The following is a 16,084-nucleotide window of genomic DNA, read 5'->3' on the forward strand; positions in this document are numbered from 1 at the left end:
CTATTGATAAAATACATCATTCTCTAGTCTGATGACAAGGGTTATAGAAGAGATATGAAACTGTCCCTGAACATACAGGTGCTTATGTCTTCATTTTCAACATTTGTATCAGGGCTGCTGCCTTCTGATTGGATTGAATTACTGGGAGGCGGAGTTTGAAAGGATAGATTTGTGTTGGCAGATGGCTCATTGTCCTTAAATAGTTCACCCTGTTTTTGGTTTGCACAGACCTATCTGGGGTTGTAGCAGCTAATTAAATCAGTTAAAAATCACAGGTGCCCAATGCAAGAGGAATTAAGGAGCCAGGTTTAGTTATTAGGACTTCAAATGGGAAAGAAGTTCATGTTTCTACACTGTAGGAGGGGAAGCTTTTGTGATTTGGTGCTCTTAGAAACAAATATTCTTCAACCATCATCAAAAGCGGAGTGGGGAGAGTTGAGCAGGTAGAACTTCCATCAGTTTTCAAATGCACAAGAAACTGACATATATATAAAATACAGGCACTCGTGCACACAAACATATATACACACACACACACTATACAAACAAAATAGGAATCTTGAGTGCAGGGAGAGCTCTGTGAAATAGCCATTGTATACAGAGTAAACAAGGATTCTGACATTTCTTGAAGTGACAGTGAGCTACCACAGAGGCAGCAAAACCTAATACTGGATTCTTTTTATTCCCCTAAAGACCAGTGCTGCTTTACAAAACAAAGCTTAACTTAGTCAAAAGCTACCACGCAGAAGAGCTTTTTTTTTCCCTACCGAGGATGGGATCCTCCAGTAACTCAGAACTGACATGTCCCACTGAAGAAGCACTCTGTGTAAGCTCAAAAGCTTGTCTCTTTCACCAACAAAAGTTGGCCCAATAAAAGATATTACCTCACCCATTTTGTCTCTCTAATGTCCACTGTATCGTTAGCTGACAGTGAGCAGATGCTGCTGAGGAAGGAAAATCCCATCATGCTCTTGTATTGCTGCTACTGAAAATGACACAACATTCCCCCTTTATGAGCATATTGGAGGAAGCTTGCACTGAATCTCTTTCCTTGACACACTCATAACCCTGTGAAGATGTTGCTGCTCCATCTTCATCAGGTACCCGGAAGTAAAAGCTTGCACCACTGGGCTGGGAGAGGAGCGGGGGGAGCTGCCTTGATGATGGAACAGTCCACAAGGAGAATAGAATTTACCTTTGCAAATACTAGCATGAAGCAATAGGGAGGGAATGAAGGCAGAAGAAAGTACCAACTCAAGAAAAAAGCCTCCAGAAATTAATTACTGTCCTGTATAAAGTTTATTGTTTACTTATCAAAGCCTGAGCCTATGCTCTTCCGTCTAACCACATATCTCCAAATGCTGTCCTGACACCACTCCTAGATACTGATGTCTCAAACTCCACTGGGCAAAACTTCAATGTCTCATCTTTCCTCCCAAGCCCTTCCCACAACTCCATTATCTTCCCCTTTCGCCCCAAGATGACTTCTGAGTCACCTCCAGAGCTTGCTTTTTACCCCCCCTCCTATTCCACATGACCACACCTTTTCTCATTCAAATCCCCCCTGAAAAGACACTTTTGTGAAACCTTGGAGAATCCAAAGGAAGAAGAATCTGCACATCTTTGGGGTTGGGTTTTGTGGACTTTCTGGGATGGAACTCCATGACATGGAGCCCATTTCTTCCCCAGTTGCTATAATGCTAAGTACACCGAAGGTGAACTAATTGTGGGTCTTGTACTGAGAAGGGCTGGGCACATGCATCTCCCACAGATTTCAACAGAGCTTGGCATCCTCCACACCGCTCAAGTTCAAGAACCATGCCAGGTTATTAAAATGGGGCTGCCCTCCCGCCCCCCTCAAAAATTATTAATACATTGACTACTTTTTTGACTGAAAGACATGCTTATTTCAGGCAAATTTACTTAGGAATTTATTAAGGGGCTAACATAAATAAAATGAAAATACCAGTAGCCCTAGATGAGAAATTAATTTTGTAATCTCTGAGCAGGAAGGTATAAACTGTAGATTTATAACATAAACTATTTTCCCATTCCTTCATTGAGCAACAAATGCAAGAAGCAGATGAGAAGGATCCCTGAGTCAGCAAAAATAAACAGACAGATCACTAAGTATCCTCATCACAGCAGTGCTGATGCAGGACTGTCCCTGTGAAAAGATATGCATTGCACACCTCTGTTTTTGCTTTAAATACATAATGATCCCACATTTTACATCCCTGTTTGAAGACATGTTGTGGCACAGCCCAAGATAATGTCATAGTCCTCAAAAATAAAAAGTGGAAAAATTATATTTTTCTGTTGCATTCTAAGACAGAGGAACAAGCTAAGTTCTAATGCTGCCTCCTTGAATGCATTCTGAATCAGTTTACAAACAATGATTCATCAAAATATCTAATGGAATAGTACTTCAAAATTTCTGCCCCTATTTTAAATGAATAGAAGAACTATGATTCTCATTGCCATTTGGAGCTTTTACTAACAAGGGCAAGGACAAAAACTCTCTTGAGTTTTTCAATAGTGTTAGTTTTCAACCAACTTAAAGCCATGTTTTGGAGCCTGCACACTGCATGTCCTCCTCCCCTGAAGCACACACCAGGAAAGCTCGAGGTATGCCTTCTCATGGGTGTTTGATATTATTGAATTGATAAGCAAGGCTGGAACAGATGGACTGAGAACATGATGGACTGAAGAAAGAACACAACAGAGGAATCCAGACAAAACATTACTCTCAAGACCATTAGCTGAATTGCTGTCCCTTCTCAACTCTTATCCTTCAAAAATTGTATCTGATGGTCTCAGCTTTTTTCCAATGGCCTGTATCACTGCATAGGATAGGAACATGTAACACATTTTGATATTTGCTTTGCCCTATTAATAGAGTAAAATAAAAATGGCATATTGGGATAGATTTAGAGTCATTAACTTCTTCACAGCGTTCTTTATTTTGTAAATATCCATGACTTCTCCATTCTCATTCCAGGTTTCTTTAAAGGCGAATATTGATGACTAGTTACTATGCTACAGGGATGGGCCTAAACCAAGTCCCTGGCTCAAACACCCCATAATTTAATAAATTAAGATTTGGCTCTAAACTGCATGACTTGAGCCTGCAACTCAAATTACTTAAAGGCTTTAAGCCCTGCCTACAAGACTGTCTGATTGCAAATGAAGTTATCCTTCTTTTATTTTATCAGTAAAGGGCAGTTTATCTGAGAATACTGTTTGCTGAGACATACAATGCAGCAATGTCTTGTTTTGGGCTGCTGCCATTCATTCTCATGCTACATCAGCTTATAGTGCCATCAGTCTTTTACTGTCAGGAGTACAATTAATCATGCTGTTTTTTCGGGGGGTGGGGAGGGAGAGGACAAAAATGATAGTAATTTTTATAGAAAACACTGAAAAGTATTTCATCAATGACAGTCATTTTTCTTCTCAATACATAGCAACAGATTTTCTTACACTGAAATTCTGCCTGTTCCTACAGCATGTCACAAGTACAGTAAATCTGAAACCTATGCTACCAGTACAACACACACATGAACAAACGGAGTCTGCTAAATTAAGCTGCATAAGGCGATATTCCTTTGTTGACATCTGGTCCGGAAGATGAAAAAGAGCTAATAGTACAGTTTATGAGGTGGTGGGGATGAGGAAGAGCTGTATATACTACTTTTCAGATTATTTTCATCATCATCATCAACTAATTACACATACAGTAAATAACAAAATCTGTGGACCATACCCTAAGGTCAGTTTTGATTCCTTTCTTCCTAAGGACAAAAATCCACTGACTGCAATGGCAGCTTTGCTTGAATGAATAAAAATTAAGGTAAGAGCTTCTGGGTTGGATCTGCAGAAATTAGTTATGGATGGTAAAGCCCTGCTAATTCATATGGTCTATTTCCTCCTGTTCCCCTCGGGGGTCACAATTGTTCCTTGCAGTTTACGTAGGACCTAATCCACAAGGTTATTTTCTTTCTCTCTCCCCTGCCCCTCCCTCACCCCCCCCACGCTTTTTTTTTTTTTTTTTGCTGAGTACTTACTCAGGCAAAGCTCCCATTCAAGCCAGGATTTGGCCCAATGTACATCCAGGTTTCTGCCCTTCCCAAATACACCATTTGGCATATGAATTCATCTGTATCTCCACTGGTTTTCATAGACATTTTATAACCCAGCATTCTTTAAACATTAAATGTCAAGGATTTTTTAAAAAAAGACAAGCTACAGACTGGGCTCTTTTTTAATCCATAAGGTAATTGGTTTTCTGGAGGACTAACTGAATTTCCCAAATTTAATTTTAAAAGATGCTCCACAGTATCCATTATAGCAAACACTGTCCTGCAGATTTGATTAGCAGGCTCTCTGGACCTGCTTATTTCTGAATTGAAAGTGCAGTACAGCCTGGATAAATGAATTACCTGAGCAGCGGAACTTCTTGCTCTTGATCTGGCTGATTCGTTTGTTGGCAAGGCGACGTGGACTGCTGCATCGAGCGCCGCTGGTTTCTATCGGATTATCCTGCAGGTAATCAGCCAGCCACTTCAAATGGCAGTCACACACAAATGGATTCTGAGCTAAATGTCTGCAAGAGGGATGGGATGTTTAATCAGAATTGACCTGTGACTCTGTACTCCATCATTGTTTTTCACAAACGCAAACCTGAAGAGTAGAGTAATTGAATAAGCTCCCAAAAACTCAGGCCTGGCGGAAGCCACATGGAGCTGCACATGAATGGGAAAATTTTGTGAGCTATCGTATTTCGTAGCTCATTAAGCCTGCTGCAAGTCCTTTCATGGAGGAAGCAAAAATTAATACAGCAAAGCCTGATTCAAAGGATACAGATCTTCTGTCTCCAGTGTTTTCACTTGGAAGCCTGACATGATGTATTGTAATAGAAACACATCTTTCTAGAAACACCTGATTTGAGAGAACATTTTGTGCCCTGGTTTCAAAAGAAGTTTTATTGACAAGCTCAGCTTCCTAGGGATAAAAATCTGGATAAGTAAAGGAGAGCACCTTGGATCAGTGGGCAAAGCCACAAATGAGCCACAGGCCTTCACTCAAGAGTGAAATTAATGTTGCATATCCTATTCAGGGCTGATAGAATTTTTTTGCATTGATTTCTCCTCAATCTAAAATTTTAACTTTTCAGAATAGACAGCTGATGCAAACTAGGGCCTGACTAATATAATTCAGCAAAAGCCTGTGTGAAATACACCCATCTAGTTGGAAAGGTATTTCACCAGACATTCAAATTGCGGTGATAAAGTTCCTCTAGATTGTCTACAAATATTTCAGGTAGAGGCCTCTTCTGCTCCGCTTAGGCTCCCAGAGGTTAAGACAAAAATTATTTCTGCAGTTGTTTTGGTCCTCTTTGTTGGGCTCAGTGAGGTATTAAATAAAGAAAGTTTGTCAGGATTCTCCCTCTGAGCCTGCTCCCATGGAAATCAATGACAAAACTCCCACTGACTTCAAAAGGGAGCAGGATGCGGACCTCAATCATGAAAGGTCCATTTGTTGGAGAAGTGGATGTGGAAAGATGTTAACTTGTGTTTATGAGCAGAGGTATAAGGACATATTCCTGGAGAGTTATGGTCCTACTAGTATTTAGGCATATTTTTCTCTCCAGCTCATTTCCATCCACACTAAATTTATTTTGTTTCCTTGTTCCAGGTATGTTTAGAGGTTGTGGCTTAATATAATGAAAATAACATGCCACCCAGTTGTGGTGGCAGCACCCGAGAGAGTGGAGTCAAATGAGTGTAAAGAGGGGGTGGGGGGAGGAAATGTTCCTTACAGAGGTTACCCAAAGAGGCTAAACATTGTTGCTGCATTGAGCCTGTAAAGTAAAGCCACTCCAGTACTGGAAGGTCCAAAAACTAAATCAACAGTATGTGATGGCAGGCTGTGCTCCATGCTTTAAAAAAAGGCAGAAACTGGAAATCAACTACAACATCAAACTGCCCACGGAGAAGTGTCTCAATGCGAAGCAATGAGGAAAGCTTGATGTACACTCTAAGTAATGGCCCCAAGCTCTGTCTAGAAAAAACATGGAACCCAAGAAGTAACTTTTATAGCTTAACATTCTAAAAATATCGTTTCACTTGGTTTGTTGAATTCATGCACAGCTAGCATTTGCAACAGAGTCATATTAGCAAACTTTTAGCTTTATCTGAAACAAACTGGTTTATGCATACATGTACGTTTTATATAAACCAGATCCATTTATACATCACAGAAATATTTATTTTAATGTCTGCTTGGATTGGTGCAGCAGGTGCTGTCCAAATATTTGTGGCAAATTATCTTCATGATCCCAGCCTCTTGAGCTTGTTTGTTGCTAAAAATAACAATTGTACATTTTCTTTTAGGTGAGCAAACGTACACAAAATTAATTTACATAGTGCAGTGCCTGTCTTGCACTATGTGTGTGCATACAGACACATACAAAGTTTTAGGTCCTTTTTTTAATGAGTTTGCCAGTCAGACTCTGAGAAAGGAGTATTATTCTTTCTTTGGAAGTTCTCACAGCTTTATGATGAAAAATCTTTTTTTTTTTTTAAATGGAGATATCCTATCTTCTAGAAGTGGAGGGGACCTTGAAAGATCCCTAAGTGGCCCCCTCAAGGATTGAACTCACAACCCTGGGTTTAGCAGGCCAATGCGCAAACCACTGAGCTATCCCCCTCTAAAATTTTATCCTGTAAAATATCAGTTATGATATATACTTATGTATCCAAGAAAAATAAGGGGTTTCTGATCCCTTTCCTAGTCCTAAAGCTTTAATATCTTCTCACACTAAGACTCAGAGAAAACACAATAGATCCATGTTTTTTTTTTAAATTAATATTTTTACCTGGACCAAATGAATAATAACTTACAGTGATACACATTTACCCCGCATGCCTAGAATGTCAATTAAAATGTAGCTTCAACTCTTATGAACTATGCAGCAGGTCTCAGCGTCCAGTAGGGATAAATAACAAATATATATGCTCACAGAAAACCATTATGCACATATTTTTAAATATAAAAGTCTGCTGTACATATACCCTACATAGAGTCAAATGCACATGCCCAGTATCCTCCCTATTTAAAACCACTGAATGTCCCCGAATGAAATATTTATATTCATTAATAAATTTATTATATTTATAAGACCCCTGGAAAAGAGGTAGAACCTTGTAGAATTTGGCAGTTCTGAATTTATTCTATACTTTTCTTTCATGTTTTTCTTTTATTTCTGCCAAAAACCAGAAGCTACTGGCCTTGGGTTTCTTCAATATTGTCTTAATGCCAGATGCAAAGGCAGTGCAAAGATAGGGAACATCTTTGGGGAAAAGGGAAGAGCTGTCAGTTGTAGTGTGTCTGCGTACTCACAGAGTCTGGATCGATTGGAGAGGTGCAAAGAGCCCCTTGCTGATGGTCTGCAGTTTGTTGTCATAAAGAGATAGCAGGTTGAGATTCTGAAGATCTTGAAATGTGTTTACCCTGAGGCAGTTGATCTTATTGGCATTGAGAAGCCTGAAAGCAGAGGAAAGGTTTATAATTCACTAATATTGTAATTACCAGATAAAGAGAGACTGAACTTTCGGGTTAACCTAAAAAAAATGAAACCACTCAAACCAAATCATTCTACATTAAAGGTCCTTGGTCTGCCTGTTACCTTAAAAGCAAAAAACCCTACAGTCACCATTAGAGCTATCAAACTGAGGGACATATACAGACATGGGTATAACAGAGCTAGATAAGCAAAAAAAAGTCCTGCAAATATATTTTTGTGCACATAATTTGTACAAGATAATTCCAGAGGAATATTGCATAGGGGTCATGGAGAGAGCTTGCGCCTTAATAATGGTTATATAATTTACACAAAGAGATGGTCAAATCGTTGCCCTCCTCCACACAGTGGCTATTGTATGGAAGTCCACTGTAAGAGGCAGACAGGGCACTTCTTTTAACCCCTAGTCAGCAGGTGTTTGAACCCCTGCATGAAGCTGCTGAAGTTCTGACCACCTCATTGCAGATGTTGTGGCTAGTTAGTTCTATCAGAGAACTGAAGAAGAGAGAGAGTCTCCTGAGGGACAGGAAACTAGGGCAGTAGATTCTGGAACAAAAATCTAGGGAGAGCCAAGCTCTCTTGACAGTTATGCCTGTTACAGGTTGAGTTACTAATAAAGCCAAAACCCTGGAATGGGGTGAATTTGAACACTTCACTCAGGGCACGCTTACATGAGGGACACAGACTGGCAGTTCACCGTACATAATTGCATACAAAGTATTATTATAGGAGAATATTCCATTTAGCTTCCATAGACCCTGAGCTATTTAATGCTGCCTTGCAATGATATGCAAAGATAGACCCTTTACATTTAGTGTAGTCCATAGATATCACAAGCAACATGGTTTCTATGATGACCATAAAGAGATAAGAAACAACAAATTCAATCACACTTCTCTATTACCTTGTACATCCCATCAATCTATGTTCTGTCTATGGGCTGTAAACTCCAAGGGATTATCTATATGTGTGTACTGTACAGTGCCAAGCATATAATCATTGCCAAAAATGTACATTAGTAACATAATAAATAAATGTAATATGAACCTTATTTAAGTCTCATCGCTTCTAGTTTCACAGCTTATCCACCAGCATTAACTAATTGGAATGATCATTTTGGGGCCAGACTGTAGCTTTCAGCTACTGGCCACATTAGTGCAGAAGGGTGAGAGAGGCCATGTAGCAGTGGGAGTTTCAGGAAGAATTCTGACCAGCTCAGCCAAGATTTCTCCAGAAGCTTTGGGGAACACATGTCAGAATGGGAGTTTCACAACCCTTATGAGGTGCAGGTTCACTCACCCCTTTGAGTGAATAGTACAAACAACCATAGTGCCTGCCTTCTCCACTTCAGTTATGTCAGTCTCCTGTGCAGGTGTGCAAGGGGAATAGTACAGAAGAAGGCATCTCAGTGCCTCTCCCACCTTGCACATCTGCACAGAGGACACATAATAATCCAGATTTAGTCCATTCATCCAGAAAATCAATACTGAATGGATAGCACCAAGGAAAGCTTTCCCCTACCACCCAGTCATGGTCCCATCAACTCCGACATGTATGGATAATCTTCACCAGTAATAAGGGAGTGCAGTCTTCATTGCCCATTCAAGCACAACTTTCAAGTACTACCAACCTGAGCCATACTCAAGATTGTGGCCTACAAATTTAAGACCTCGCACCAATCTAGACATCATCTTTTTTGTGTTCTACTGTAGTTTCTGAAGTGGCTTATGTTTCTTCAGGACCTCTGAAGTGTCTTGACTAAAGCTTTTTCCCCAGAGTTGTTTATTTTTTGAAGGGATGCTTATCTTCATTGAAACGATTCAGTAAATCTGTCATCAAACATATATGAAACTGACCTCTCCATTTAACTTCAGTGATCCACCAAAGTTATCCATAAAATCCTTAACTATCTTTGAGCTTTCTGAAACTGACAATGGACTTTCACCAGGCAACAACTTTTTAAAAAGGAAATCTTATTCGAGTTGGTAAGACTGAAACAGTAAGGGTGAAAGTCTGTTGCAATGGGACCTGAATCTGATTGCTGCTTCTGTGTGCTGCCTCAATAATAGTAATAGGATTGTGTTTGCAGGGAGAAAGGTATCTTTGCTTCCTGAGCAAACTAGCATGAAATCTTAAATAACACTTGAGGGTGTATTACACAGGAGTATTGTCTCCTGCACTAGCTTGCACCTCTAGCCCTAAGGACAATAGGGCACATTCTGTCAGGTAGAAGCACATGCCAGCTAGGGTCATGTCTTGCTGCTCCCTTTCTCCAACAAAGCATGCCATGCAGAGCTTTCTTAGTGCTATCCTACCTTTCAACTACAAGAAGTCTTTCATACAAATTAAGGCCATCAGTACTCTGTACTCCCCATTTTATTTGGGGGGTGCCCCAGATATTGCACTAAAGTGTAACAATAGTTGTGCTAGTAAATACTCAGTTGTAATACTTGGAAACAGAGGGTCCTTTTCTCAAGGATTTACAGTGTATAGATTTTTGATGTAATAATGTGTCAGAATACAGCTTCCCTGCTTAACCAAGGAGGAAAAAAAATCAATATGAATTCACCTGGATTTTCTTCATGATGCCGTGCAGCAGGCTACTGGTCTATCATGGGGTAAGGTCCAATAGAGGGCAATGAGGGATAAATGTGGGCAGCTCTTGCTTGAACAAACAGCTTACAGCATTTTACAGAACTGAAACCGTTGCCTCAAATACGGGGCTTACAAGAGCACCCTGCCCCCTGGGCAGCTTAAAATTCTGTGACTGGCGATTATGTGGCATGTAACCCAAAATCTTACTGACCCTAGCTGTACTACAGAGTAATTTTCACATTAGGACACTTGAATAATTCCTCCAGTGTATTAGGCATGCTGAAGCTTTGCTTCAACAGCAGGCATCCAGATCATCAGTTAATGACTTGTTCTTATGATTTTCACTGTGTCCAAGACAAAGTAATCACCATTATCTCTGAGTTCTCATGCAGTACATGTCTCTCTCTCTCAAACTGATACTTCATCTCTTTATGAAACACAGGTCAACACATTATAGAAGGCATCATAAAAAGAGGCTAGGTTTTGAGCTGTTCCCCCAAACAGGCACTTATGAGCCCTTCAGCTATCACCTCTCTTCTTATCTACTATCCCCATTTGTTATTTCCCTCTTTTAATGTAAAATTCACTAACTGCTGTGTTTCAAGAGGACTGTTCCATGATCATATTAAAAACACATCGTAGTACTGATCACAGTGCCCCGAACCATCCTCCAGCTGTCACTTGCTCAGAGCTGGATGATTTGTACTGATGCACCAATGTTGGATGAAGTAAAGCGCACCATCTGCAAACTGAAAAACAATGCACAGCAGTGCTGATGGCATTCCCTCAGAGCAGCTAAAATGTGCTATTGGCCCTGTAGTAGAATCACTTCTGGCTGTCTTTTGCCTGGTGTGGAAAACTGGAACTGCCAACTGCCTGGAAGGACAGTAATGTAATCTCACTTTATAAGGGTAAAGGACTGTGCAGCGAATGTAAGAGCTACAGGACAATCACCTTGTTGTCCATGCTAGGGAAGATGTTTGTGCATGTTCTGCTGGTGTGTTTGGAGCCCTGCTGCATCAGAAGCATTGCCCCCAACAGTCAGGCTTTACGAGGTACAGGTTAGATGCCATTTTGGCCCTCCGCTTGCTGTCAGAGATACATCATGAGTTCAAGTAGCCCCTGCACGTGGCGTATGTCAATCTTAAAGCTCTGTTTGATTCAGCTAACTGAGTCATGCTCTGGAAGGCCTTAAAGGGCGTAGGTGTCTCAACCACTGGGTGATCTCTCGCTCTCAGACCTTGATTATGTGGATGACATCGTTCTTCTAGTACGGAGCCCTGACAGGTTTTGCAAGGCACTCCAGCAAATGGAGGAGGAGTCAGCTAAGGTTGGCCTCCATGTTTCGTGGTCAAAGACAAAGCTGCAAAATCTAGGGATCAGGTCCACCCATGACCCCAATCTCTTTGACTAATGAAACTGTCAAAGCAGTCTCCAGCTTTTGCTTTTTGGGATCTGTACTCACCAGTTCCTCACATGGGGGTTCTTCACCGGATTGGCATCACAGTATCTGCCATGGGTCTTTTACAATGAATATGGAATCATCATCATCTCGGCACAACCACCAAGTTCAGGATCTATTTCAGCTGTACCCTCTCCGTACTGCTGTATGGTTGTGAAACATGGACGCTATGGCACTCAGATTGGGCAATTCCATACAAAATGCCAAAATTGTACATTGGGCATAAAGTGGAACAACTTCATTTGTAATGCAGATGTTTACGGTTGCTCCGATCTACAGATTACTGGGGCCACTGTCCACAAACAGCATCTTATGCTTTTCGGACATGTCACAAGAATGCCACAAGACATTCCAGCAAATGCCGGTCTCCAGGTGGCTTGTAACATCCGGGATAAAATTCCACCAACCGAGGATGGAGGGGACCAGGAGGCAAACCCCCTGTTACATGGGTGTGTCAAGTCTGTTCCGATGTTGGACTCTTGGACTGTCTAGCCTTGCTACCACATAGGAAAGGACCAAATGGTGAACAATCACTATGGCCAACCATTCAGCTAAGTGTTGAAGAAGAAAAAGTAGTACTGATGCCGTATGAGATTACAGCGGCACATGCAAATTCCTTCCCTTTGGGCTTGGAGGATAGATTAGACTTCACATCCAAATTGGAAATCTTCTCCATTGTGCCTCCTTTTCTGCTGTTCCTCCAGCTCTCTCTGGATCTCTCCAACAACCCTCTAACATTCCCAGTAGCTGTTGCCAGTTATTTATGGTGCTGCTTTTGATACCCTTTTAACCACTATCCAGAAATGTAACCCCACATTATAATGCAATCTCTCTCTCATTTCCATTTCCAGCCCCATACTGATCACATCAACAGGATCTCTGACTTCCACTCTGGATTTGAGTATCTGAAGGGATATTTTTTATTTGAAGCCAAAATGTTACTTAATCTTCACACATGCCTGTACAGGATTGTGCACCACAGTTTGAATCAGAATCAGCTTCCAGAGTTCCTGCACTATACATCTGAAGGAAGCATTTTCTGATATTATGCACCACTAGCTCTGTTTTTAATGACTGAAATTATTATCTCGCTTTAATGTGTGCAGATATAAACCATGCCCTTCAGTTCAAACCATGTACTATGGCAACAACAGCAGAAGAGGCACTGAACACGAGATACAACAGTAGCAGCACTGGGAACAAACTATTTTAGAGTAAGTACTCCCAATTCTTGGAATAAAATAAACCACTTTCTGTGAACCACACCCTGACAGAGGAGTGATTGCTCAATAGAGTGCACCCAACCCACCAATAAAGGAAATAATTTAACAGAGAGAGAGAGATACAGCAGAACTTCTACGCCCAAGACTGAGAGACTCATTGAGTGGCTGAATTTTACCAGTAAGTAACACAAGTAGAACTTTAGGAAAATGCAATACAAAATGTGTTTGGTATTTCTTGCCAGTGGTGGCACTACTAGCTCATGCCTATGGGCGGCTAAACAAGATGCACGACAATAGGAATTTAAAGAGTGGTGGCCCTTCCATGCTGCACATCCCTCACCTGAGGTCTAAAAACTATACACAACAATATTTATAATGTCATACACGTCTACCTCGATATAATGCTGTCCTTGGGAGCCAAAAAATCTTACTGAGTTATATTGAACTTGCTTTGATCCACTGTAGTGTGCAGCCCCCCCCCCCTCCCCCGGAGCACTGCTTTACCGCGTTATATCCGAATTCATGTTATATCGGGTCGCGTTATATCGAGGTAGCGGGGTATTTATAACAAAAGGGAAAGAAGATATCCTTAATAGACTACTATAGTCTCATAGGAAACAGGCAACAGGTACAAGAGCAGAGTAAGAGACTTACTGATCATATAAGTACCGTACATACAGAAATATCTCAAAACAAAATGGTTTTCAGAACTGTCCCTGAGGCATTTTAAAAGTAACTGTGTGTTAACTATAAAGTCAGCATTTAAATAAATAATGGCAAACAATTAGGAAAGGAGGAGTAAGAAAAACTCAAACACCCATTCTGAGCAAATCATGAACATCCCCAGTATTAGAAACCAGAATTTACAAAGTTTGACACTTTCCTGGTAAATATTTGCCACTATTTGCAGTAATACAACCAGAAACAACACTGTGAGAGGTAACACTGCTGTGAGAGGTACTACAGAAATACAAATCTGGAGCAATTGAGTCTATATATACACCCAAGATATATAGGCATACTTCCTACTTTAAGGATAACAGAAAGTAATGAAAAAAGGGACTTGTTTATGTGAACTAGAATGAGAACTGACATAACCAATTAGAACTGGGAACTCAGTTAATTCACACCATACTTCTGTAACCAACAGTTGCTGTTCTGTAGAGGATATATAGTACCCATGAAATATACCTCTAGTACCTGAAATTACACAGGACAGATACAGAAAAAACTTAGAGGTAGAGCAGGTTGGAATTTTTTTGTCAAAACATTTCTGACAGAAAATGTCAGTTTTTAAAATTCAAAACATTTAGAAAATGTGTAAATTTTGATGAAAATTCCCACCCAAAAAAATTTTTTTTAAGAAAATTTTCATTTAGGAAAATACTGGACTTTTTTTTTTCAGATTTCTGCACTTAGTTTAGATTTTTTTCATTTTTGTATTGTTTTAATTATTGTAATTATTATGTATTATTGTTATTATTACTGCATTACTGTTGTAATAATCCAGTTGGACACTGATGACAAACAGGAGATAATTGTATCTAGTAAAGAAGATAAGATGGTTGAATCAGTACTATTTAGCAGCTGATCTTAATTTTAAAATAATAAGATAAATCACAAATATTTCAGTGATTATATTATGCTGTATTAAATAACATAAATGAACCATGAAGTAGGCATGTATGGAATGGACTACCCTTCAGGAAAGTTTCTTCCAACCCCCCTTTAGTTAGAAGTTGACTTATGCCCTGAAGGATGAAGGTTTATATCCCTTCCAAAGCTCTTAATTACACTTTACTCCTATTATAACAACTTTGGATATTGTTTTAATCCATGTAAATGTCCTGTTTTATCCTGTTAAGATCCTGGCGCAAATCATTACATCAAACATGAAATAAATACTGATCTCAATTCCTCTAAAATATTATAGATGAGAAAGCCAGCTATAACCTCAACAAGCAGAAAAATGGATTCTGTTTAGACACTGCACCTTTTAAAAACGGTGCTCAAAAAAATGACAAGAGTTTCATTCTGTTTAGAGTGTTTTTGAAAGAGGGGATGGTTAGCAGAGTATTTTGCAGCCTTATCTTAGCAGGATCTTACCAATATTTCTCTTGCAACAAATTATGGTGAAAGTAATTTCCACTAATTTTTCTCATTGTGTTATCAGCCTAATCGGATGTGATTTATACACTGGTTCCACATGTGGTACAGCATTCAAAGATAAGTTAAAAATTCAAGAAGAAATAAAACCACATGCTACTTAGAGGGATGATGGATTATTAACTCAGCTCTCTGTTTTCATTCATCTGGATATGTTAAAAAAGTGTGGAAAAGATCACTCAGAAGTCTAAGAGCCCATATCTCCACAGTATAAGGGAAAGTGACTAAAGACCTATGGTTTGCACTCTGTTAAAAGCCCTGAGCAGTACACAACTCTATTACAATACTATGATCGTGTTACCTGAAAGAGCGAATTCGTCCAGGCACGCTGTAATAATAATGTGTTTCAGCTAAGTCCTTTGAAAGAAAGTGTACTGAGCTGGCACAGTAATGGTATCAGATGTTCATAAGTTCCATCTACCTAATCAAGATGGTCTCCCAATTGAATTATATACACAAGCACAGTGTCAAGTAATTAACATTTAAATAATATTTTGAACTTCCAAAACAAAATGATTGAAAATAATTGTTTTTTAAGAGTAAAGAGGAATGCTGATGAGGCTTTCACCCCAATAGCATTTTTATTTTCTGCTCAGTGAAGACAAGTAATCAAACTATCAGCAAATAACTATATAACTCAAAGTTTGAAACAGCAGCCTAGCAACCTTAATGTACTCGGAAGACTGCAGGTTGCTCTCTGTTGCTAGTGGATGGATCAGAAATCATTCTAAGTACATTAATAAGCTGAGGGAAAGCAAAGGGGAGAAAAGCTGCACAGAGCCACTGTGGGCACCATCACCGTGGGCACCAATGATACTGCCAAGAATGACCTTGAGCGGATCACTGCAGACTACGTGGCTCTGGGAAGAAGGATAAAGGAGTTTGAGGCGCAAGTGGTGTTCTCGTCCATCCTCCCTGTGCAAGGAAAAGGCCGGGGTAGAGACCGTCGAATCGTGGAAGTCAACGAATGGCTACGCAGGTGGTGTCGGAGAGAAGGCTTTGGATTCTTCGACCATGGGATGGTGTTCCAAGAAGAAGGAGTGCTAGGCAGAG

At 40.1% G+C, this 16,084-nt stretch overlaps 1 protein-coding gene across 1 annotated transcript in view; it reads right to left on the reverse strand.

The window, feature by feature from the left end:
* The window catches only part of SLIT3 (slit guidance ligand 3), a 779,517-nt gene that overhangs the window by 210,138 nt on the left and 553,295 nt on the right, over positions 1-16,084 (reverse strand). The window contains exons 13-14 of the mRNA XM_054037022.1: positions 7,405-7,548; positions 4,443-4,606 (exon numbers count right to left, since the gene is read on the reverse strand). Coding sequence (XP_053892997.1) covers positions 4,443-4,606; positions 7,405-7,548 — 308 coding nt within the window. The remainder of the gene's footprint in view (positions 1-4,442; positions 4,607-7,404; positions 7,549-16,084) is intronic.

Source organism: Malaclemys terrapin, chromosome 8 (assembly GCF_027887155.1).
Source record: "Malaclemys terrapin pileata isolate rMalTer1 chromosome 8, rMalTer1.hap1, whole genome shotgun sequence".
Classification (NCBI taxonomy): domain Eukaryota; kingdom Metazoa; phylum Chordata; order Testudines; family Emydidae; genus Malaclemys; species Malaclemys terrapin.